Below are 24196 nucleotides of genomic sequence, written 5' to 3' on the forward strand. Positions count from 1 at the left end.
TATATATATATATATATATATATATATAATCTGGTCCGGGAGATAGATAGACAGATAGATACGTAGATGGGTCTGGGGACTCCATACAGAGGGGCCTGTATCTTAGAGTGATAAGCAGTACTCCTGATATAGATGGGTGATCTAACCAGTTCTATATAAATAATAGGGGGTGTAGGGAGTATCTGGGGGCTGCACTCTTCTCCTGCTGGAACCTTCCTGATATTCTCTCCCACAAGTTACCAAGTATGAACATTGGACATCATGGCTGAAATAAACCAGCACCGCCCTTCCCCCCCAGATCCTACAGATCAGCGGCTGGAGGTGCCGGGAACCCCACCTGTCTGTCAGGGGTCCCTGTGGTCCTCTGCACTCCTGACATCTGGAGGGGAGGAGGCTGTCAGTGTGGAGGCAGGATGTGCTGTCCTTAGGTAGAGGGGCTGTCATCAGGCTGCTCTCAGGTAGAGGGACTGTCACTTAGCTGTCATCAGGCTGTCGTCAGGTGGTGGGGCTGTCATCAGGTGCGGGGGCTGTCACTAGGCTGTGGTCAAGTAGGGGGCTCTCACTAGGCTGTCATCAGGTGCGGGGTTTGTCACAAGGCTGTCAACAGGTAGAGGGGCTGTCCCTAAGCTGTCATCAGGTAGAGGGGATGTCACTAGGCAGCCGTCAGTTTGAGATGCTGTCACTAGGCAGCCGTCAGGTAGAGAGGCTGTCAACAGGTACGGGGGCTGTCACTAGGCTGTCAGTGCAGCTGCCCCTCGGTTCCTCCCCTGCTCCAGATGCGGTGCCTCCTCCTCTACTAGGCAGCTGTCAGGTAGAGAGGCTGTAACTAGGCAGCCGTCAGGTAGAGGGGCTGTCCCTAGGCTGCCATCAGATGTGGGTGCTGTCACTGGGCTGTCATCAAATAGGGGGTCTGTCATACCTGAGTGCTGTCACTAGGCTGCCATCAGGTGTGAGTGCAGTAACTAAGCTGTCATTAAGTAGAGGGGCTGTCACTAGGCTGCCATCAGGAAGAGGGGCTGTCATCAGGTGTGGGTGCTATCACTAGGCTGCCATCAGGTATGGGTGCTGTCACTAGGCTGCCATCAGGTGTGGGTGCTGTCACTAGGCTGCCATCAGGTGTGGGTGCTGTCACTAGGCTGCCATTAGGTGTGGGTGCTGTCACTAGGCTGCCATCAGACAGAGGGGCTGTCACTAGGCTGTCACCAGGTATGGGTGCTGTCACTAGGCTGCCATCAGGTGTGGGTGCTGTCACTAGGCTGCCATCAGACAGAGGGGCTGTCACTAGGCTGTCACCAGGTATGGGTGCTGTCACTAGGCTGCCATCAGGTGTGGGGGCTGTCACCAAGCTGTCATTAGGTAGAGGGGCTATCACTAGGCTGCCATCAGACAGAGGGGCTGTGACTAGGCTGTCACCAGGTGCGGGGGCTGTCACTAGGCTGTCAGTGCAGCTGCCGCTCGGTTCCTCCCCCGCTCCAGATGCGGCGCCCCCTCCTCCCCTCCTCAGCTGCTCCATCCTCCTCCGCTCCCGACGCTCATGCTGCCTCCTCCCCCTGTGTGTCTCTCCATCCCTCCGTCCCTCCCTCCTCCAGCACCGGCTGCCATCCTCCTCTCCCTCCATCTCTGTCCGGCTCCCCACTCACAGCCCTACCGGGACCTCAATGACCACACCATGATGACAAGCATCGCTGCTGCCTCCTTCTTCTCCAATGCCTGCCGCTTCGGGGGCTGCGGGCTGCACTTCACCACCCTGGCCGAGCTAATCGAGCACATCGAGGACAACCACATCGGTAAGTGCCCGGCTCTGTGCACCCCCAGGTCGGGCTGCCCACCTCCCAGCACCCGGTCACCGGTGCCAGCTGCAGGGAGGGCGGCTGTGCCCTGGTCCTGACACATGTGCAGGGCATCTCCGTGCAGGGCAGGGGCTGAGGGCAGCAGCAGGGGCTGGGCATGCTGGAGGTATGAGGAGTGAGTGGTGCCAGCCCCATCCCCGGCACCCGCTCACCCTCTGCGCGCCCTGCCTAGGTACAGTGTCCGCCCCATGGGTGGGGGGTTAGTGATGCTGTAGCCTCCCCCGGGCCCCCTGCCCTTGGTGGCAGCCATTAGCCTCCCTGCGTCCTGTCAGCTGTGTTGCTAGGTGTGGTGTGGAGGGGTGCAGGGCTGTCACCTCCTGTCATGTGTGTGCTGGCAGAGGAGGGCTGCCCTCCGTGCCCAGTGTATGGCGGGGAGGAGCAGGAGGTGCCCCCTCTGCTGCCAGCCCGGAGGAGGGGGACCCTGGTAATGTGTGTGCTGTGTATGGGGGCTCCGGGTGTGAGCTGTGTGCGCTGCCTGTGGCGTACTGGGGCTAGGCCTGAGGAGGAGGAGGAGGAGCGGGGGGTGTGTGTGCCTGGTGCTGGGACCAGCAATGCCCCTTACCAGTCACTGGGGCAGCCGCTGCTGCTGGGCACTGTGCTGCTGTGCTATCAGACCTCTCCCTACTGGGCACTGTGCTGCTGTGGCATCAGACCTCTCCCTGCTGGGCACTGTGCTGCTGTGGCATCAGACCTCTCCCTGCTGGGCACTGTGCTGCTGTGGCATCAGACCTCTCCCCGCTGGGCACTGTGCTGCTGTGGCATCAGACCTCTCCCTGCTGGGCACTGTGCTGCTGTGGCATCAGACCTCTCCCTGCTGGGCACTGTGCTGCTGTGGCATCAGACCTCTCCCCGCTGGGCACTGTGCTGCTGTGGCATCAGACCTCTCCCCGCTGGGCACTGTGTTGCTGTGGCATCAGACCTCTCCCTGCTGGGCACTGTGCTGCTGTGGCATCAGACCTCTCCCTGCTGGGCACTGTGCTGCTGTGGCATCAGACCTCTCCCCGCTGGGCACTGTGCTGCTGTGGCATCAGACCTCTCCCTGCTGGGCACTGTGCTGCTGTGGCATCAGACCTCTCCCTGCTGGGCACTGTGCTGCTGTGGCATCAGACCTCTCCCTGCTGGGCACTGTGCTGCTGTGGCATCAGACCTCTCCCTGCTGGGCACTGTGCTGCTGTGGCATCAGACCTCTCCCTGCTTGGCACTGTGCTGCTGTGGCATCAGACCTCTCCCTGCTGGGCACTGTGCTGCTGTGCCATCAGACCTCTCCGTGCTGGGCACTGTGCTGCTGTGGCATCTCCCTGCTGGGCACTGTGCTGCTGTGCCATCAGACCTCTCCCTGCTGGGCACTGTGCTGCTGTGGCATCAGACCTCTCCCTGCTGAGCACTGTGCTGCTGTGGCATCAGACCTCTCCATGCTGGGCACTGTGCTGCTGTGGCATCAGACCTCTCCCTGCTGGGAACTGTGCTGCTGTGGCATCAGACCTCTCCCTGCTGGCCACTATCCTGCTGTTGCATCAGACCTCTCCCTGCTGGGCACTGTGCTGCTGTGGCATCAGACCTCTCCCTGCTGGGCATTGTGCTGCTGTGGCATCAGACCTCTCCCTGCAGGGCATTGTGCTGCTGTGGCATCAGACCTCTCCCTGCTGAGCACTGTGCTGCTGTGGCATCAGACCTCTCCCTGCTCGGCACTGTGCTGCTGTGGCATCAGACCTCTCCCTGCTGGGCACTGTGCTGCTGTGGCATCAGACCTCTCCCTGCTAGGCACTGTGCTGCTGTGGCAACAGACCTCTCTCTGCTGGCCACTATCCTGCTGTGGCATCAGACCTCTCCCTGCTGGGCACTGTGCTTCTGTGGCATCAGACCTTTCCCTGCTGGGCATTGTGCTGCTGTGGCATCAGACCTCTCCCTGCTGGGCAGCTGTGGCATCAGACCTCTCCCTGCTGGGCACTGTGCTGCTGTGGCATCAGACCTCTCCCTGCTGGGCACTGTGCTGCTGTGGCATCCGACCTCTCCCTGCTGGGCACTGTGCTGCTGTGGCATCCGACCTCTCCCTGCTGGGCACTGTGCTGCTGTGGCATCCGACCTCTCCCTGCTGAGCACTGTGCTGCTGTGCCATCAGACCTCTCCCTGCTGGGCACTGTGCTGCTGTGGCATTAGACCTCTCCCTGCTGGGCACTGTGCTGCTGTGCCATCAGACCTCTCCCTGCTGGGCACTGTGCTGCTGTGGCAACAGACCTCTCTCTGCTGGCCACTATCCTGCTGTGGCATCAGACCTCTCCCTGCTGGGCACTGTGCTTCTGTGGCATCAGACCTTTCCCTGCTGGGCATTGTGCTGCTGTGGCATCAGACCTCTCCCTGCTGGGCATTGTGCTGCTGTGGCATCAGACCTCTCCCTCCTGGGCACTGCTGCTGTGGCATCAGACCTCTCCCTGCTGGGCACTGTGCTGCTGTTGCATCAGACCTCTCCCTGCTGGGCACTGTGCTGCTGTGGCATCAGACCTCTCCCTGCTGGGCACTGTGCTGCTGTGGCATCAGACCTCTCCCTGCTGGGCACTGTGCTGCTGTGGCATCAGACCTCTCCCTGCTGGGCACTGTGCTGCTGTGGCATCAGACCTCTCCCTGCTGGGCACTGTGCTGCTGTGGCATCAGACTTCTCCCTGCTGGGCACTGTGCTGCTGTGGCATCAGACCTCTCCCTGCTGGGCACTGTGCTGCTGTGGCATCAGACCTCTCCCTGCTGGGCACTGTGCTGCTGTGGCATCAGACCTCTCCCTGCTGGGCATTGTGCTGCTGTGCCATCAGACCTCTCCCTGCTGGGCACTGTGCTGCTGTGGCATCAGATCTCTTCCTACAGGGCACTATGCTGCTGTGGCATCAGACCTCTCCCTGCTGGGCACTGTGCTGCTGTGGCATCAGATCTCTTCCTACAGGGCACTATGCTGCTGTGGCTTCAGTCTCTTCTCTGGTTGTAGAGCACTGTGCTGCTGTGGCATCAGTCCCTCTCTGGTTGCTGGGTACTGTGCTGCTATGGCATCAGTCTTCTCTTTGGTTGCTGGGCACTGTGCTGCTATGGCATCAGTCCTCTCTCTGGCTGCAGGGTACTGTGCTGCTGTGGCATCAGTTTCTTCTCTGGTTGCAGGGCACTGTGCCTATGTGGCATCAGTCCCTCTCTGGTTGCTGGGTACTGTGCTGCTATGGCATCAGTCTCCTCTCTGGTTGCTGGGCACTGTGCTGCTATGGCATCAGTCCCTCTATGACTGCTGGGTACTGTGCTGCTGTGGCATCAGTTTCTTCTCTGGTTGCAGGGCACTGTGCTGATGTGGCATCGGTCCTTCTCTGGTTGCTGGGCACTGTGCTGCTATGGCATCAGTCCCTTCTCTGGCTGCAGAGCTTTGTGCTGCTGTGGCATCAGTCCCTCTCTGGTTGCTGGGTACTGTGCTGCTGTTGCATTGGTCCTCTCTCTGGCTGCAGAGCACTGTGCTGCTGAGGCATCAGTCCCTTCTCTGGTTGCTGGTCACTGTGCTGCTGTTGCATTGGTCCTCTCTCTGGCTGCAGAGCACTGTGCTGCTGAGGCATCAGTCCCTTCTCTGGTTGTAGAGCACTGTGCTGCTGTGGCATCAGTCCCTCTCTGGTTGCTGGGTACTGTGCTGCTGTGGCATCAGTCTCCTCTCTGGTTGCTGGGCACTGTGCTGCTATGGCATCAGTCCCTCTCTGACTGCAGGGTACTGTGCTGCTGTGGCATCAGTTTCTTCTCTGGTTGCAGGGCACTGTGTTGATGTGGCATCAGTCCTTCTCTGACTGCAGGGCACTGTGCTGCTGTGGCATCATTCTCCTCTCTGACTGCAGGGCACTGTGCTGCTGTGGCATCAGTCTCCTCTCTGACTGCAGGGCACTGTGCTGCCATGGCATCAGTCTCCTCTCTGACTGCAGGCACTGTGCTGCTGTGGCCTCAGTCCCCTCTGGCTTTTGAGCACTTCTTCCCTGAATGGACTAGTATATATGTTGTATTTTATTAGGGCCACAAGGATAAGCGGCTACTGAAGCTCTGTGTATCTTCCTGGGGAGCAGTGGACTGGGCAGGTTCATATGCCGCCAGTCCCGTCTTATCTCTATTTCCCCCAGTGACATGTGGGGAGACTGGTACATTATTGCCGTATACACTTGATTGCTGTTGAATTGGTGAGATTTACCAAGTAAAATCTAATGTGTATGGTAAGGGCCACCAGCAAAAATACCTGGCCACCATATTGGCAAATGATCACCTAAGCTCTCCCCATAATATCTGAGGCCTGAGCAGCCAAGTACGCTTATGTGAAATAATGGGCACCATTATGGGAACCGTGTTTGCACCTTACTACCTATTGAATAGGACACTTATCTTCCTACCATTCACCACTGGCAGCAGCATTGTCCCCTTTCCCACCCCTCAATTACTGGCAGCAACATTGTCCCCTTTCCCACCTCTCACTTACTAGCAGCAACATTGTCCCCTTTCCCACCTCTCCCCCACTGACAGCAGCATTGTCCCCTTTCCCACCTCTCCCCCACTGGCAGCAGCATTGTCCCCGTTCCAACCTCTCCCCCCTGACAGCAGCATTGTCCCCTTTCCGACCTCTCCCCTACTGACAGCAGCATTGTCCCCTTTCCCACCTCTCCCCCACTGGCAGCAGCATTGTCCAAGTTCCAACCTCTCCCCCCTGACAGCAGCATTGTCCCCTTTCCCACCTCTCACCCACTGGCAGCAGCATTGTCCCCTTTCCCACCTCAGCCCCACTGGCAGCAGCATTGTCCCCTTTCCCACCTCTCCCCCACTGGGAGCAGCATTGTCCCCTTTCCCACCTCTCCCCCACTGGCAGCAGCAGCATTGTCCCCTTTACCACCTCTCCCCTGCTGGCAGCAGCAGCATTGTCCCCTTTACCACCTCTCCCCTGCTGGCAGCAGCAGCATTGTCCCCTTTCCCACCTCTCCCCACTGACAGCAGCATTGTCCCCTTTCCCACCTCTCCCCACTGACAGCAGCATTGTCCCCTTTCCCACCTCTCCCCCACTGGCAGCAGCATTGTCCCCTTTCCCACCTCCCCCTGGCAGCTGTAGTTAGCTGTTCTCACCCCTTCCACACAGGCAGGGAGGAGTGTTGTCAATATATCTTAGAATGTGTTCCTTTAGCTGTTACGTTTACATTTGTTGTTTTTTTGTGTGCATCATGGCCTTTAGTTTTTCCATTCTACCAGAGATGGGATGGGCTGTCACCTAGATTACAAGCTGCAAGTCTATGGAGAGGGGAGGGGGCGGAGTAGTGAGCTTACACAGAGGCATGACTGAAGCATTCAGTAAGTGTTCTATCTCCCTAAGGTGTTAGATGGACAGTATACACTGCCTGGTACTGCTGTATAATATCCTCCTTGCTGCTGTTGCTTCTCAGAGGGGGCAATAAAGGAGAGCAAGATCCCCTCTGGGACGCACACTGGGATATGCAAAAAGTCACAAATTTTGGAGCAAACCAGGGTCTTGCACCGAAATTTGCAACCTTTCTTTTAAAAAAAGAAGGCATACCTGCTTGGTAAATTCTCCCCTTAGTCTGGAAAATAGAGATGGACGAGCACAGCTATATGATGGGAGTTGTAGTTTGCTCCCCACATAGACTGCTGTCTACTGTCATGGTCCTGCAAGCTTCTTTTAGTTTTTTTTTTTTGTCCAGACTCCAGAATACCCCTTTAAGGGAAACTGTCAGCAGGTTAGTAGCATCCACCTTTCTGTCTTATGTGTCACCTAGTAGGTTTCTTACCTTAGTCCTCTGCGCTTTGTAGTTTAATCCGTATGCTAGTAAGGCAGTTTTGTGCACTTCGTTCCATCCCGGCCGCACCCCCCCCTTCTAATGAATAGTGATCTCTGCAGTAAGGTCACTGCTGGGCGCTGCCCCAATATTCATTAGAAGGGTGGGGCCAGCTGGGCAGTATCGGTGCAGTGAGAGTGCTAGCCCCGCCCCCAGTGCACCACACCTCCTAATTAGCAGATGGATTAAACTACAAAGTACATGAAAATGACGCAGAGAATGAAGGTAAGAAACGTATTTACTTACTTATAGGGACGCTATAGGGACATATCAGATAATAGAAACTTCTAACCCCCTGATAGTTCCCTTTAAGGCCTCTGAACATACACATGCATTGGGTATTGTAAGAGGTGCCATACAGTGTATAGATTTAAAAGTTAAAGTGCTTTGTGAACATTTCATTGCGAATATAAAGCAGAAATATCACTATTATTAGCCTTAGCATACCCCGTTGTGACCAAGGGTAAAAAAGGAAGGTTGTGGGGACCCAGGGTTGCAGTTCTGGTGGTAGCCAGGCCGATTTCTCTGTGTCTCTACTATACTATGTGCACCATGACCTCTTACAGCTTCAGTCATATTACATAAGAGGTGTCTGAAGCTATGTGTGAGGAAGCAGCACCTGTGCCTCCATCAGTGACTCCTCTAGCAGTAAGGCCTGAGTCTCCTTTACTGCAGGACTAATATGGTCACTCCTGTCAATCTGCTTCCCCAGTGGGACTGTCTGTCCGTCTCACATCTTGAGTAGATACAATTCAATAAGTTCGCTGCACTGAGATCTTGGATAATGGACACACATGAGGTCTATTTCCATGTAAAAAAAAAATCAAAACTCTGTTCACAAGTATACAATACAAAAGTAAAAATCCTCAGTATATAGTAACAAAAGCTTTACGGTAATTTTCCTAATAATCACTTACCATTTAGGCTGCACTCACATGTTCCGTAAAATTGTCCGTGGTCGCGGATGCACAACCACAGAGAATTTTAGGAACCGTTTAGGTGAATGCAGCCATTTACACAATTCGTACCGTGAAAAAATAGGACATGTCCTGTTCTGGATTGCGGCATGGACCACGTACTGGGTGGCTGCACTACTAGGTGATCTGTGCCGCCATCCTCCTCGGGATGGTGTGATTGAGGCCTTACTGGCCGAAAATGTGATGTTTATAGCTCATTGCCTAGGGTTGTGACCTCCAGGTCAGCCTCAGCTTGCTGGTCACACATGCTCAGTTGCAGCACAAGGAGACAGATATAGTAGGGGTAGGAAAGAGCAGATGATGAAGAACTGATGTGATGTAACACAATGTGGAATCCATAATGCAGGGGTCCCTCAACTTACAATGGTTCCAAGTTACAACATTTTCAACATACAATGGTCGTCCTGGAACCTATTACTATAATGTGAAGTAATTACATTACTGTAATGTGAAGATTTGCTTTTTAGCAATTAGGAGAAGACATGTAGAGGAGGGCACCCTGGAGTAAAAGTCAGCAATGCATTATGGAAGTTGTAGTCCGGCACCTACATGAACTGCTGTTGAAGCCACATCTACTCTTGGTGTGCTGGGAATGAGCACAAGTACCGATACATGTTTAGGGTATAGGATTATTGTTATACTGTTCTGTGTGATATTTGAACTGTGGAACATCCCTTTAAGGCTTTATTCACAGAAAGCAGTCGACTTGATGAAATGTTTGTTTTTTTGCTAAGATTTTCCACCCACACACTTGCGGTCCTGGTTTCCAATACAGAGAGAACTGTGTCTAACTATAACCTCAATAGCAGAGAAAAACACTTAAAATGCAGTGTACATACTGACAGTAATCTGTGTGTGATTGTTACCTAAGTAATCTAGGACTGGAGGGGTCGCTCTCCGTGACTGTGTTAGGTACACACAGGGCCGATTCTGGGGTTTCTGCCGCCTGAGGCAAACCTCAGGCGGCCGCCCCCTGACAACCCCCCCCCCCCCCGCCGCCGCCGCCGTAACCGAATCACCCGCGCCTGCACCACCCCCTCCAATTATGTGGAGAAGCTGGGTGTGGGTTGGGGTACCTGGCTTTTAACATAAAGGGGCTGGGAATACCCCTTTAATGACCTGTCCTTAAAGGGAATTTGCTAAAATGTACACTCCAAACTGTTGATGCTGTTAGATGTCATGGTTTTACCCTTTCAGATGTTGGCAACTATGGTATAGGCCATGGGTACTCAACAACGTTTAGTGAAGGCCACTCACCGGGGTCTATTGCCAGGTGAAGGTCTGAGCTGAACATCAGTAGGAAACGTGTTTTGTTAACTTTTCACAAATGTTGTTGAACTATTTACATACAGAATTGCTGCTTATTAGTGGGAAAATTGGCATTTTTTTCTCTCACCGGCCCTTTGAATTTAGGTACAAAGGGGGTAACTGCTCCCAGTGGTATATAGCTCCCCTGTTGCTCCCGCAGTAGTATATATGCCACCCTGTGCGCTCTTCCCCAGTAGTATATAGCCCCCCTGTGCGCTCTCGCCCAGTAGTATATATGCCCCCTGTGCGCTCTTGCCCCCTGTGCACTCATAGTTACTGTGCAGAGCGCAGCTCAGTATACAGGTATACTGAGCTGCAGCAGGGGTCCGGACAGCCGGCCTCTGCAGTCCGGGATCGGACCGCGGTCCGCCAGTTGAGGACCCCTGGTATAGGCCATCAGTGGTTGGTGGAAGTCAGATCTCTGGGACAATAAAGGGGCTGTGGCAGGAAGACTGTGGGCCATCTATAGATAGAGATTCTGGGGGTCAGACCCCAACAGCCAAGCATTGGTGGCCTATCCTAGTATCCCTAGGTGGGATTTGTTCCAGTTGGTTTTCTGTTCCTTTCCGCATTATCCATTACTGAAGAGAATGTGTTTCACTGTTCCAGAGTGAAATGATGGTGGAAGTTATAGCACGATGAAGGGGCCATGGCTGGAGTGCCAAGCTCCCCTCATTGTGCTGATTGGTGGGCGTTCCAGAGGCCAGACCACAACAAACATTGATGGCCTCTACTAAGGTGGGACTGGTTCCAGTTGGCTTTCTGTTCCATTTCAGATAATGAAGCATGACCGGTCACTGCAGAGCAATGGTCAGACAATGGGGCGCTTTACACTGGCCGTATTAGCCGCTGTTGCTCATAGTCATTTCTGCTTAACAGCAATTACTGTTAACCGTGCCAGCTCTAATAGTGCTGCAGGTCTTGTGTCCTTCAGAGACCCATATACAGTATTCATATTTAAGTAAACCACAGAGTCGATCACTTCTGTAACTCATGTCTTGGATCAACACTTAATGGTGGGATTTTATTTTCATGTCTCCCCTCCCAGGTCTGTCTTAGCTTTATTAAAACTTGCTAAACTACTAAAAGTTTTGCAAATAATAGACCAATGGCAACCATATTAATTCCATCATGGGGTCCAGAAGATTGGTGATTTGAAGGGCTACTCCAGATATTTTTTATTTTTTTTTAGGTCAGATAGTGCTAGAAAATTGCTGTATGCCCTACAGGAAGTGGTGTATTCTCTCCAGTCTGCCAAGGTGCTCCCTGCTGCCACCTCTGTCTGTGTCAAGAACTCTCTAGAGCGGGAGAGGTTTTATATGGACAGTTCCTTTAGTCGACAGAGGCGGCAGCAGAGAGCACTGTGTCAGACTGGAAAGAATACATGACTTCCTGCAGAACACACACCAGCTGATAAGTACTGGATGACAAGGTTTTTATTTAAATAGAAGTCATTTACAAATTTGTATAACTTTCGGACACAAGGTGATTTAAAATATTTTTTTCACCAGAGTACCCCTTTAACATTGTGCTAGAAAGGACAAATACTCCTGTTCCTGACTCCAAATACGTCAATCAGAATACATCCCTTGCTCAGATATCCTATATTTTTCCATAAGGTCATCCATATTATATAAATTAAAAATCAAAACATTATAGGAGTTTTATTAAACATGGTGTAAAGTTAAACTGGCTCAGTTACCCCTAGCAACCAATCAGATTCCACCTTTCATTTTCCAGAGAGTCTGTGAGGAATGAAAAGTGGAATCTGATTGGTTGCTAGGGGCAACTGAGCCAGTTTCACTTTACACCATGTTTGATAAATCTCCCCCCATTGTGTGGCAGTCTCTAAAGGCTCACTGCTCTTACAGTAAAGAATCCCCATATCTTATAACGGTGAATTCTTTCCTTCTCTAGATGTAGATGATGCCCCCTTCTCAAGGAGGGAGGTCTAGCTGTAAAAAGATCACCATTAGCTGCTGTGGGAAATGTATAATTATGTGTGTCTTTGTATATACTGTATATATATACAGTATATATCAAGTGTGTGCTCACCAACAGCTATCAGCCCTTAGGCAAAGAGTTTGGCTTCTGAAGACTATATTTATGTGGTATATGTTATCGTTGGACGTTGAGAACATAAGATGGCAGTAAGCCATGAAAGGGACGGTGTTTGATGTTATTTTTACGATATGCCTGCTCAATTGAGTAAGACAGGAATGCATGTAAATGTAAACAGGGCAGCAGTAAAGGAACAGCTTTATGCAGCTCTATATCCATGTCCAAGACGTGAATAATTTATATCTGGCTGATAAGAAGTAAAAATGCATTACGCACGCCCGCTGACAAGAAATAAAACAAGCAGCAGAATTCAAGGTCTGGCTGTATAGATTTACAGTGGAGTTCAGACCTGAGTTTTCTGCCTTACTCCTGTGTAGCTGTAATTGAGTCGCTAGTATTGATGAATGATATATACATATATATATATATATATATATATATATATATATATATATATATATATATATAATAAACTGTAGTTAGACTTTATAGAGCAGTCCTTCAGGGGTATCAAACTGGCAGCCCTCCAGCTGTTGCCAAACTACAATTCCCATCAGGCCTGGACAGTCAAAGCTTTAGCTGTCCAGGCCTGATGGCAATTATAGTTTGGCAACAGCTGAAGGGCCGCATGTTTGACACCTGTGCCTTAGGGTCCTATTCCACGGAGCGATAATCGTCCGAATCGGCCTGATTCAGCCGATTATCGCTCTCTGGAATAGAGACAACGATGAGCCGATGATCATGTCATCGGCTGATCGTTTATTTAGGTTCAAACCTAAAATCACCGGGCACCGACCGTGCATCGCTGCGTGGAAAAGCGATGTGCGGCGGGCGACCAACAATTTCACAAGCGTCATGCTTTACCTAAGCATGTTGCAGGTCTTCTCCTGCGCTCCTCCACCTCCCGGTGTGGTGCAGCCTGTCTGAGCTGACAGACCGCTCAGCCAATCACTGGCCAGGGCCGCGGCGGCCATTGATTGGCTGAGCGGTCTGTCAGCTGCTGCGTGCGGGACTGGGAGAAAGAAGGAGCGCAGCAGAAGACCTGCAACATGTGTAGGTAATGTATGGTGTTTAAACAAGGCCTGCAAGGACATCAGTAATGATGTCCCTGCAGTCCTCGCTAAACAATTATCGGGCCGTGTAATAGGCCAGTAATAGCCAGATTGGTGCTCGTTTACATTATTGATCGGGCCCCCATCGGCTCGTGGAATAGGACCCTAAGTAGGTTAATGTCAAGTCATCTCCAAGTGTCTAACCTGTGAGTCAGAATCTTGGCTTGGTTCTGAGAATCTTTACAATGGGTTGTATACAGTAGGTCCAAGAAGTGTGGCAGGACCAAAACTGGTCTGTTTGACTCATACATGACCCTTTATTTCCCTACTTCTCTGGCTAAACAGCATACTCCTCTGCGCTATGCCTTGATGTAGCGTTGGAAAAAGTGCACTAGCTTAAACAGCCTGCACGGTGTTGGCTGATGATTTACTGTACACTACTATAGATTGCATGGGAAGGGCGAAGGGGTTTCTGATGCACTCAGTTTGCAAGGTTCTATGTGAGCAGAAATTAAAGAAGCAGGATCAGCAATAAAATGGTTATACTACAATAGTTTTTCTGCCGAAAAACTACACTACAGCAGTAAAGACACTGGTATTTACACAAGGAACAGATACCCTGAGCTTTATAGGTGGTCAGAGATGGGAAGGAAGTCATGACTTAACTTTGAGGAACAGTGTGGATCATCTTCAGGACAGGTTCAGAATGTAGTTACACAGTCCACACTCTTAAGGCACATTCACACGCTCCGTAGATCACAGATGCTACGGAGTGTGAAGCTGCAGGCCAGCATCAGAAACTCTCGGCGTCATGTATGATTATGATGCTAGGAGCTCAGAACCTATTCAAATCTTCCCACCACTGTAAAGGCACAGCCACACGGCTGTGTCGATAAAGTAGCAGGAAGATTTGAATAGATTTAAAGTTCCCGGCGTCATAATGATACAAGATGCCAGGAGTTTCCAATGCTGGCCAGCAGCTTCACGCTCCGTAGCATCTGTGATCTACGGAGCGTGTGAATGCGCCCTTACAGGGAAACTATCAGCAGGTTAGATAAATCTAGTAGGCAAGGGATGCTGAAGATGAAGGTATGTCTCCTACCTTTATCCTCAGTGCAGTCCCTGTGCTGTAAAGTTGCTCCCGGTAAGACGTTAGAAATGGTGGGGGTGTGGCTTCTGCCCCTCCGAGCACCGATCTGGGGGGCGGAGACCCGGAGCGATCCGCTCTCTATTGATTAAAAATGGAGGGGGCCGGCTGGGGACGGATTGCCGCATGGGTGGGGTCTATGGCCCCACGACCGGCCTGCCCCCTCTAATGATGATGAAGTGAGGGGGGTGGCCCATGATCCGTGCTGCAAAAAATACTTATAGGACATAGTACGGACTGCATACCAATGAATGCGTCTGTGCAATTGTCGACGTCTACAGATGCACATCTCTAGTGCTGTCTGCATCTGGGAGTCCATGGCTATGAACAGCCCTATGCATGTGTGAATGTAGCCTTATAACGTTAACAGAGCTGTCACATACTAGCAGCGGGATGTGAATCCCGCTGCAAGTATGTATTCTCATGCAATATGACCAGCAAAGGATCCGCAGCAGATTTCGCTGCAAATTTGCGGCATAAAATTCGATGCAGATCCGTTACGTGAGAATCTGGCCTAAATCTCTGTGTGTAAACACACTAAAGAGACCCCTGTAGCTATCCCTGGGCCTGCTTCTTGTGCCAAAGGAGATTTCTCTCCCAGGCAGAGCCATAGGCATGGAGACTCTCTGAAGGTACACAGGGTCTCATTGGTTCTGGATGCCATAATATGATGCCACCTTTGCCAATGCAATATAAAAATATTCTTTGCCAGTCTACTGTAATATAGTAGCCAATGGAAGTTTGCAAACCTTTTTCTAAAAATACAATTTGCCCCCATAATAAATCAGAGGCACAATAGAATATATCTAAAGTCTATGGACACTGGACACCACTTCTATCAGAATAGAAAATGAAGAATAAGTTACATTTGTGAGGTCCACTCCACTGTATAGAAGAAAGTCAAAAAAAATTTTTATAAATTGAAGCTCATTTTCAGCTTTTGAAGTTTTTACTGTAATTTGGAATTCATTAAGTCGGTTTCAGCCTTGGAACAATATTTATGTAAAAAATTTTTTTTTCTTCTTGAGGCTAATAATAGATTTTATGGATATATGACCACAAGTAGAATTTCCCTCATAGCGACTCATGATTCCAAGAGCCAATTCTTTTTTTTTTATTCCATGCAGCTGCCAATCTCATTGGTAAAATATTAGCCTCGAGTTCCAACTCTGATTAAATCATGCCATTAAAAATAAATATGGCAGAATGTTCTCATTTTCTCTGTGTATGTGTTGTTTTATGGTTCTATGGTTCTTGTGGTACTTATTAGCAACAGGAGAACCCTAGGTAAAAAGTGTAATGGTGACCCCCCAACCCTAAAAAAGTCAACAGATTGCACAATATAGCACAGGAGTAGGGATTGTAGAGAAAAAAAACAACCTCCAGTAACAGTATAGACACCTGGACATGCATTTTTAGGCCATGTTCACATGGTGCAAGACACTTGCCATTCCGTCACGGAATGGCCGGTGTCAGAGAAGATCATACTGCAGTGGCGGCCGGATGATCTTCACTGCAGTTGAACTTGGATGTGGGCACATCCGTGTGCGCCCGCATCCGAATTCCCCACTGCACACAATGGAGCGTATGGCCGGAGCCGCACGCTCCATTGTGTGCACTGCACTGACAGTTTTTTTGTGCCTGTTATTGATCGAATAGCGGCCTCAGAAAACTGACATGTCATTTTTTTGCGTGGCCGCTAGGGATCCCAGCTGGATATATGTACTATGTGTATACACTCCGGTCGGGATTCCCTCAGCTGCAGCATTACGTGAGTTCCATAGTAATCACGGCCGTTGTTGCTAATCGGCAACAAAGGCCAAGATTACTACAGAACTTACGTAGTGTGAACATAGCCTAATAGTGCAATGTCTGTATGGTGTGCGATAAAACCTTTCTACAATTGTATTGTCCATATTACGTCACACAAAACATTTGTAAAGTTGGTTTTAATTATTATTAAAATAAAATCGTCTGCAGCTTGAGTATATTAAAAGGGTACACCAGCAAAAAAGAAAATTCTATCAAATCAACTGGTGCCTGAAAGTGCCAGAGATTTGTAGTTTACTTCTATTAAAAAAATCTTAAGTCTTCCAGGTACTTAATCAGCTGCTGTATATGCTGCAGGTAGTGGTGTATTCTTTCCAGTCTGGAGAGCAGGAGAGGTTTTCTATGGGGATTTGCTACTGCTCTGGAGAGTTCCTGTTACAGACAGAGGTGGCAGCAGAGAGTACTGTGGATTCCGCCGCTCACCCCTGTGCACTCCCGCTTGACTCTCCGCAGGAGTGCGGAGTGCACATATCCTCAGATTGGAAGGAAAACACTAATTCCTACAGAACATACAGCAGCTGATAAGTACTGGAAGGCTGGAGATGTTTTAATAGAAGTAAGTTACAAATCTCTGGCACTTTCTGATACCAGTTAATTTGAAAGAATTTTTTTTTTTGCTGGAGTACACCTTTAATACAGGTGCAGGCTGCTTCATATTGTTAAAGGGGTTATCAGGACTAGAAAAACATGGTGGTTTCCTTCTTGAAAAAGCACCACACTTGTCCTCAGTTTGGTTGTGGTTTTGCAGCTCAGTTCTGTTTAAGTTAATGAAGCTGAATAGCAATACCACACACAACCTGGAAAAGGGGTGGCGCTGTTATGCAGAATGTACTGTAGCCTTTGCTTTCTCATATCCTCCTAAACGATTATCTAAACTCAAATTTATTTAAATGGAGTTTTCAGATTAGATGGATATTCAGGAGTGGAGAGAGAAGGGCTGGAGACTAGAGGCAGCTGAAACGATTAGGGTGCCTTCACACATACCGTATCGCTGCGTGTTTGGTGCAATTTTTACATGCGAGTTTTGATTTTCACATGAAAAAATGTAAAAATCGCACCAAACACGCAGCGATACGGTACGTGTGAAACTACCCTTAAAGGGGTTATCCATCGCTACGAAAACATGGCCACTTTTTTCCAGAGACCGCCCCACTCTTGTCCCCAGCTTGGCCGGGGTTTTGCTGCTCAGTTCTATTGAAGTGAATGGAGCCTAATTGCAAACCGCACCTGAACTGGAGACAAGAGTCATGTTGTCTCTGAAAGAAAGTAGCCATGTTTTGTAGCACTGGATAACCCCTTAAGGACTGAAGGGAATTCAGCAGCTTGAGACTACATGGAACATGTACCATGGTTACAAATAGGGATGGTCCAAACCCGCCGAACGCTCAGCATCGGATTCACGCTGTCTGCCTGCTCTGTGCATCGGGTGGATACAGCGGGAGGACCACCTGGAAAACTGGGATACAGCGGTAATCATTGTGGAGGGTTCGGGTTCGTACGAACCCCGTCCGAACCAGCTTCGGACCATCCCTAGTTACGAACATCATATTTCAACAATCTCATTATATTATGAATATCGGGGGAGATTTATCAAACATGGTGTAAAGTGAAACTGGCTCAGTTGCCCCCAGCAACCAATCAGATTACACCTTTCATTTTCCAAATACTGTAGTCTGTGAGGGGAAAAAAAGTGGAATCTGATTGGTTGCTAGGGGCAATTGAGCCAGTTTCACTTTACACCATGTTTGATAAATCTCCCCCATAGTTTTCACAACACTGACATGCAAAGGTGTCCAAACTTTCAGTGTGTCGCACAGATATGTCAAAAGTTTTTTTTTTGGGTGGGGGTCTCGGAATTGAGACCCCCATAGTTATTAGAAGCACTCAGCTAAATGATTTACTCCTGGGCTTGCTGTGATCTCTGTCTTCTGCCTGTCAGCTCAGACAGAGGGCAGGAGAAGACCAGGAGCATGGAGGGGTAATGTATAACAGCTTAGTGCAAGGCTGCACGGACATCACTAACAATGTCTGTGCAGCCCTTGCTAAATGATTATCAAGCTGTAATAGGCTCAGTATACAATCGCTGATCTGGTAGATTGGGGCTTCTTTACATAGTTGATCGGGCCGTTTAATAGGACCCTAAAAGGTGAGACTGTCTCCTGCAACCACATGGAAAAGACAGGGGAGTGAATTTCTTAGCTGAGCTTTTCTGCTGACTCTTATAATGGGTTGGACACAGGACAGAACACTGCAATACTGGAACACAGCGTGTACATATATGATTTTATATGCTCCCCATAGGTAACATTAGCAGGGATAATGCACTATATAGCTGTACAGCAAAGTATGATGAATAGGCCCTGGTCTAATTATGCTCATGGCCACTTTATGTTTTCCTGAAAAGCAAAGTGAGACATCTTACACACAGATGCTTTTACCACAGAAGACAGTGCGTAGATGTGAACACAGTCTAACATGTGCCAGCACTGTAAAAACATATGACCTATGCCGCAGCCTCTCCCTAACACCTTACCACATTTATAGTTTGGAAAGCTGTAATGTATGGTAAGTGCCAGAATAAAAACACCCCTGACCACCCCCAGGCCAGTGATTTTATACTCAAGACCCAGCAGAGTTACCAGTACTCATGGGGCTCCATTGTATACATTAGATGGGGCCCCAGTCCACCATCGCCAGCAGCAAATTCAGAATATGAAAAGCCTATGAGTATTTTGGTTTCTCTAATGCACAGGATAATGCACACAGTGATGTCACAATAGTGGAATAGTGAGCAAAGTGACAGTACAGTACAGGGATCGTGCACATAGTGAGACTTCATAGTGCTGGGGTTATCCCTTACAGTACGGGGATCCTGCATATAGTGAGACTTCATAGTGGTGGGGTTATCCCTTACAGTACAGGGATCCTGCACATAGTGAGACTTCATAGTGCTGGGGTTATCCCTACATTACAGGGATCCTGCACATAGTGAGACTTCATAGTGCTGGGGTTATCCCTACAGTACAGGGATCCTGCACATAGTGAGACTTCATAGTGGTGGGGTTATCCCTTACAGTACAGGGATTGTGCACATAGTGAGACTTTATAGTGGTAGGTTTATCCCTTACAGTACCGGGATACTGCACATAGTGAGACATCATAGTGGTGGGGTTATCCCTCACAGTACAGGGATTGTGCACATAGTGAGACTTCATAGTGCTGGGGTTATCCCTTACAGTACAGGGATTGTGCACATAGTGAGACTTCATAGTGCTGGGGTTATCCCTTACAGTACCAGGATCCTGTATATAGTGAGACTTCATAGTGGTGGGGTTATCCCTTTACAGTACAGGGGTCATGCACATAGTGAGACTTCATAGTGTTGGGGTTATCCCTTACAGTACCGGGATCCTGCACATAGTGAGACTTCATAGTGTTGAGGTTATCCCTTACAGTACCGGGATCCTGCACATAGTGAGACTTCATAGTGGTGGGGTTATCCCTTACAGTACATAGATCGTGCACATAGTGAGACTTCATAGTGCTAGGGTTATCCCTTACAGTACAGGGATCCTGCACATAATGAGACTTCATAGTGGTGGGGTTATCCCTTACTGTACAGGGGTCATGCACATAATGAGACTTCATAGTGTTGAGGTTATCCCTTACAGTACCGGGATCCTGCATATAGTGAGACTTCATAGTGCTGGGGTTATCCCTACAGTACAGGGATCCTGCATATAGTGAGACTTCATAGTCCTGAGGTTATCCCTTACAGTACCGGGATCCTGCATATAGTGAAACTTCATAGTCCTGGGGTTATCCCTTACAGTACAGGGATTGTTCATATGGTGAAACTTCATAGTGCTGGGGTTATCCCTTACAGTACAGGGATTGTGCACATAGGGAGACTTCGTAGTGATGAATACCTGTCAGTAAAAAAAAGTTTTGACATGTCAACAGTTATTGTTATTGATCACAGTGGGTCTCAGCAGTGATCAGCAGATAATGCCAGGGAGAGAGCACAGCCACCATGCCATCCACTCCCTGGCTGTATCTCCTGATTGGAATATTCTGGCAAGGTAGGGCCTAGTTTACATATATTCGGCGATTGTTTTCAATGGGACAGTTTGGATAGTTTGTTCTCACATTAGTACTGCCGGACGGCCGGAGTGACCGCACGTCAGAACGCTGCTTGCGGCCAGCTAGGCTTTGCGGCACTGCATCCATTAGAGTCTAATGGTGCGTTTACACAGAGAGATTTATCTGACAGATCTTTAAAGCCAAAGCCAGGAACAGACTATAAAAAAGGGACGGGTCATTAAGGAAAGACTGGAATCTCTCCTCTTTTCAAATCCATTCCTGACTTTGGCTTCAAAAATCTGTCAGATAAATCTATCTGTGTAAACGCACCATAAGGATCGCCGGATGCATGCCGTGTACAGACGCATGCATTATCCCTGTCCCTGATTAAATTGGTTATCCAGCGCTACAAAAACATGGCCACTTTCCCTCTACTGTTGTCTCCAGTTTGGGTGGGGTCTTGAAACTCAGTTCCATTGAAGTAAATGGAGCTTAATTGCAAACCACACCTGAACTGGAGACAACAGTAGGGGGGAAAGTGGCCATGTTTTTGTAGCGCTGGATAACCCCTTTAACTCTTGTGACCCCTGGCCCCCCAGCTCCTCTATACAGGGGCAGAACAATGCCTCTCCAGCTGTTGCAGAACTACAACTCTTATCATGTCTGGGATATCCAGGCATGATGGGAGTTGTAGTTTTGCAACAGCTGGAGAGCTAAGGTTCCCTATCCCTGCTATAGGAGATGTCCCCATATCCTGCTGCCCACAGTAGAGGACTCCCATGTAAGTTGTACACAATATCTCCTGCTCTGGTGCTGTCCCCTATATAGATGCCCCCCTATTTGCTGTATTGGAAAAAAACTGATGACAACTGATGGAATAAACGCATGGCAACTGATAGTAACTGATGGCAAATGATGGTTTTTACTGTAAAAATGATAGAAAACCTGATGACAACTGATGTCTTTTTGCCATCAATAGTGATATCAGTTGTAGTCAGTCTTAGAGAAAAACGGAAATGGATGTAACATATATGTAAACTAGGCCTGAGTCTATGAGGCTACATGGTCAGAATTAGTGAACGGCCAGGGAGTGGATGGCCCGGCTGCCACACTCTCTCCCAGGCGTTATCTTTTGCTCACAGCTGAGACCCTCTGCAATCAATAACTTTTCACATGCCTGTTGACATGTCAAAAGTTTTTCTTGTAATCACAGTGACTCTTCAAAGGATACCTTAAAGAGGATGTACCACCAGGTACATCCTCTTTAACCTGACACAGGGATAGAACGGCGCCACCACGGAGAAGCCGGTGCTGCGGTCTGTTTTTCGAACCGCGGCTCCGTTCTTTCCACAGTGGTCAAGCACTAGAGGTAGGCCTGCCAGCCCCCAGTGGGAGGGAATTCCCTCCCCTCTATAACTCGGCTCTGTTAGAATCGACGTGGAAAGAACGGCGCCGTGCACGGGAACCAGGCCGCGGTTCGAAAAACGGACCGCGGCACCGGCTTCCCCGTGACGGCGCCGTTTTAACCCTGTGTCAGGTTGAAGGCCCTGTCACTACTAAGAGCACAGTGTCTGCAGGGATGAGCATTTGTATACATTGCAGAGTATCTTAAAGAAAGGTCATCAATTTGTAACCCCTGTACGGTACCAATCATTTCAGTTTTCCCATTGAAAATGATAGCAGTTGGTGAAGTGCTAAGGCTTCATGTCCCTTCTGTGCCCTTAGCTTAGCAGAAGCTCGGCCTTGTGCCAAGAAGACGTGAATGATGTGGGAGAGGCTTTCTGCTTAGGACCTGCTGCCTGACAACCCTTATTGAAAAGAATGTAGGTGTTAGACAATGTATCTCTAGTGACCTAGTGCGTATCAAATGATTGCTCTATTCAATGCAAAGCTGGCGCTGCGCTCACAGAAGGAAAGGGGAAGAAGGCAGTTTGGCACCATACCATCTGCCCACCGCATCCCATATTAATCACATTTATTTATTTTTTTAATCTATTCAGAGAACCATGATGCGGAATCATTGAGAGGAACCAGAACGTTAGAAAGTGATATTGTGTGCTTATAATGTCCCTCTCCAAGAAATGTACTCCCAAGTTTACATAAATAGATTTACCATAGTCATACCTACGTACAGGCATTAGGCTATGTTCACACATCTATTTTGTGAGGACTAAAATGGACATACAAGGGTTGTACAAATTAAAGGGTTTTTTTTTTTTTAAATCATCTGGTACCAGAAAGTTATATAGATTCGTAAATTACTTCTATTTAAAAAATATTAAGTATTCCAGTACTTATCAGCTGCTGTATGCCCTTTAGGAAGCAGAGTTTTCTTTCTTGTATGATACAGTGCTCTCTGCTGCCACGTTTGTCCATGCCAGGAACTGTCCAGAGCAGTAAAAAATCGTCATAGAAAACCTCTCCTGCTCTGGACAGTTCCTGTCACAGACAGAAGTGGCAGCAGAGAGTACTGTGTAAGGCTGAAATGAAGACACTGGAGGAGATTTATCATGCTGTAAAGTGAAACTGGCTCAGTTGCCCCTATCAACCAATCAGATTCCACTTTTCATTTTCCAAAGAGTCTTTGAGGAATGAAAGGTGGAATCTGATTGGTTGCTAGGGGCAACTGAGCCAGTTTCACTTTACACCATGTTTGATAAATCTCCCCCCACTGAAATTAAATGATGTGAATGAGAAAAAAAGTTGGTGTTAGCAGTGTTGGCAGATATGTCTGAAGGGCTCTAGGTTCTTATTTTGTCCAGTCCTTGTAGGTATTTTCTTTTTAAATATAAAACATTTTGATAATAGTAAACCATAACATAACAACAATAATAAAAGTAACATATACCTGTACAATATACAGTGTATACTATATACAAGTCCATAGAGTGCATAAATATAATACATCCTATGTGCAAATACATAACATGTGCAAACTAGAATAAAATATCAATAATAAAAATAACAGCAACAATAAGAACACTAATACTACTCATAACATAATCTGTGCACAATATCTTGCATGCCTATATTAAACCCTGGTCTGTTTTTGTTGTTTTTTTTTTTCATATTCTCACACCAGATAAACTAATTGTGGCCAAAGCAAACACCACACACTAAAAAAAAAACAACAACAGTTTTTTGGAGGGCCCTAAGCTGGTCCCACGTCATTTGTCCATGATAACAGATGTTGTGCCCGATGCTTGCCTCGCCTCGCCTCTCCTCTGCCTACAGGACACCACCACAGCTGCCCAGCACCACAGTGACCCACAGGTGTCCCATAGTGGGGTGAGAGGCAGGAGTGGCAGCAGTGAAAAATAAAAAATAAAAAAACAAACTGCAGAAGATCAGATCGTTTAACCAAGGCCATATTCGATTTTAAGGGGTTCTCCAGCGAAAATCTTTTTCTTTCAAATCAACACCTACCAGCCTGACACAGAGAATCCACATAGAAAACCTCTCCTCGTCTGGACAGTTCCTGTCTCGGCCAGAGGTATCAGCAGAGAGCATGGTGTCAGGCTGAAAATAAGACATTTCCTGCAGGACATATATTAGCTGATAAGTATGGGAAGACTGGATATTTTTTAATAGAAGTAAATTACAAATCTATGTAACTTTCTGATATCAGTTGATTTGAAAGAAAAAGTTTTTTGCTGGACAACCCCTTTAATCACCCAGCCCTAGTATCTCTATGTCTGAAATTTGTATAGCACACTTACCATTAGTCATTTCTGTCACTCTCACAACGTGTGCCATTGCGGCAGTGACCCTCCGGTGTCTCACACAGGAAGTTGTGGCTATGCTATTACATCCTTTTCTGTAACCATGCCATATATTTAACCCCAGCGGTGACAGCAGGGGACATGCATCAGTCTTACTTTGATTTATAGTATGTTTATTATGCCTCATGCTTATGCACCCACCGGTTTGGCTACTCTCCGAGTCTCCGGCTAGGACCGCACCAGGTCAGGCTACATCAGATGTGAAATATATTAATAATTCAGCTTCTGCTGCTGCAGGCGCTCTTCTGCCAAAATGTAAACAGAAAAGTTTGTGG

General features: G+C 48.6%; 1 protein-coding gene across 1 annotated transcript in view; it reads left to right on the forward strand.

The window, feature by feature from the left end:
• The first annotated feature begins 1581 nt into the window (after positions 1-1581).
• The window catches only part of JAZF1 (JAZF zinc finger 1), a 215839-nt gene continuing 193224 nt past the window's right edge, over positions 1582-24196 (forward strand). Inside the window, exon 1 of the mRNA XM_069958740.1 lies at positions 1582-1787. Coding sequence (XP_069814841.1) covers positions 1670-1787 — 118 coding nt within the window. The 5' untranslated portion in view covers positions 1582-1669. The remainder of the gene's footprint in view (positions 1788-24196) is intronic.

Source organism: Dendropsophus ebraccatus, chromosome 2, assembly GCF_027789765.1.
Source record: "Dendropsophus ebraccatus isolate aDenEbr1 chromosome 2, aDenEbr1.pat, whole genome shotgun sequence".
NCBI classification, from domain to species: Eukaryota; Metazoa; Chordata; class Amphibia; order Anura; family Hylidae; genus Dendropsophus; species Dendropsophus ebraccatus.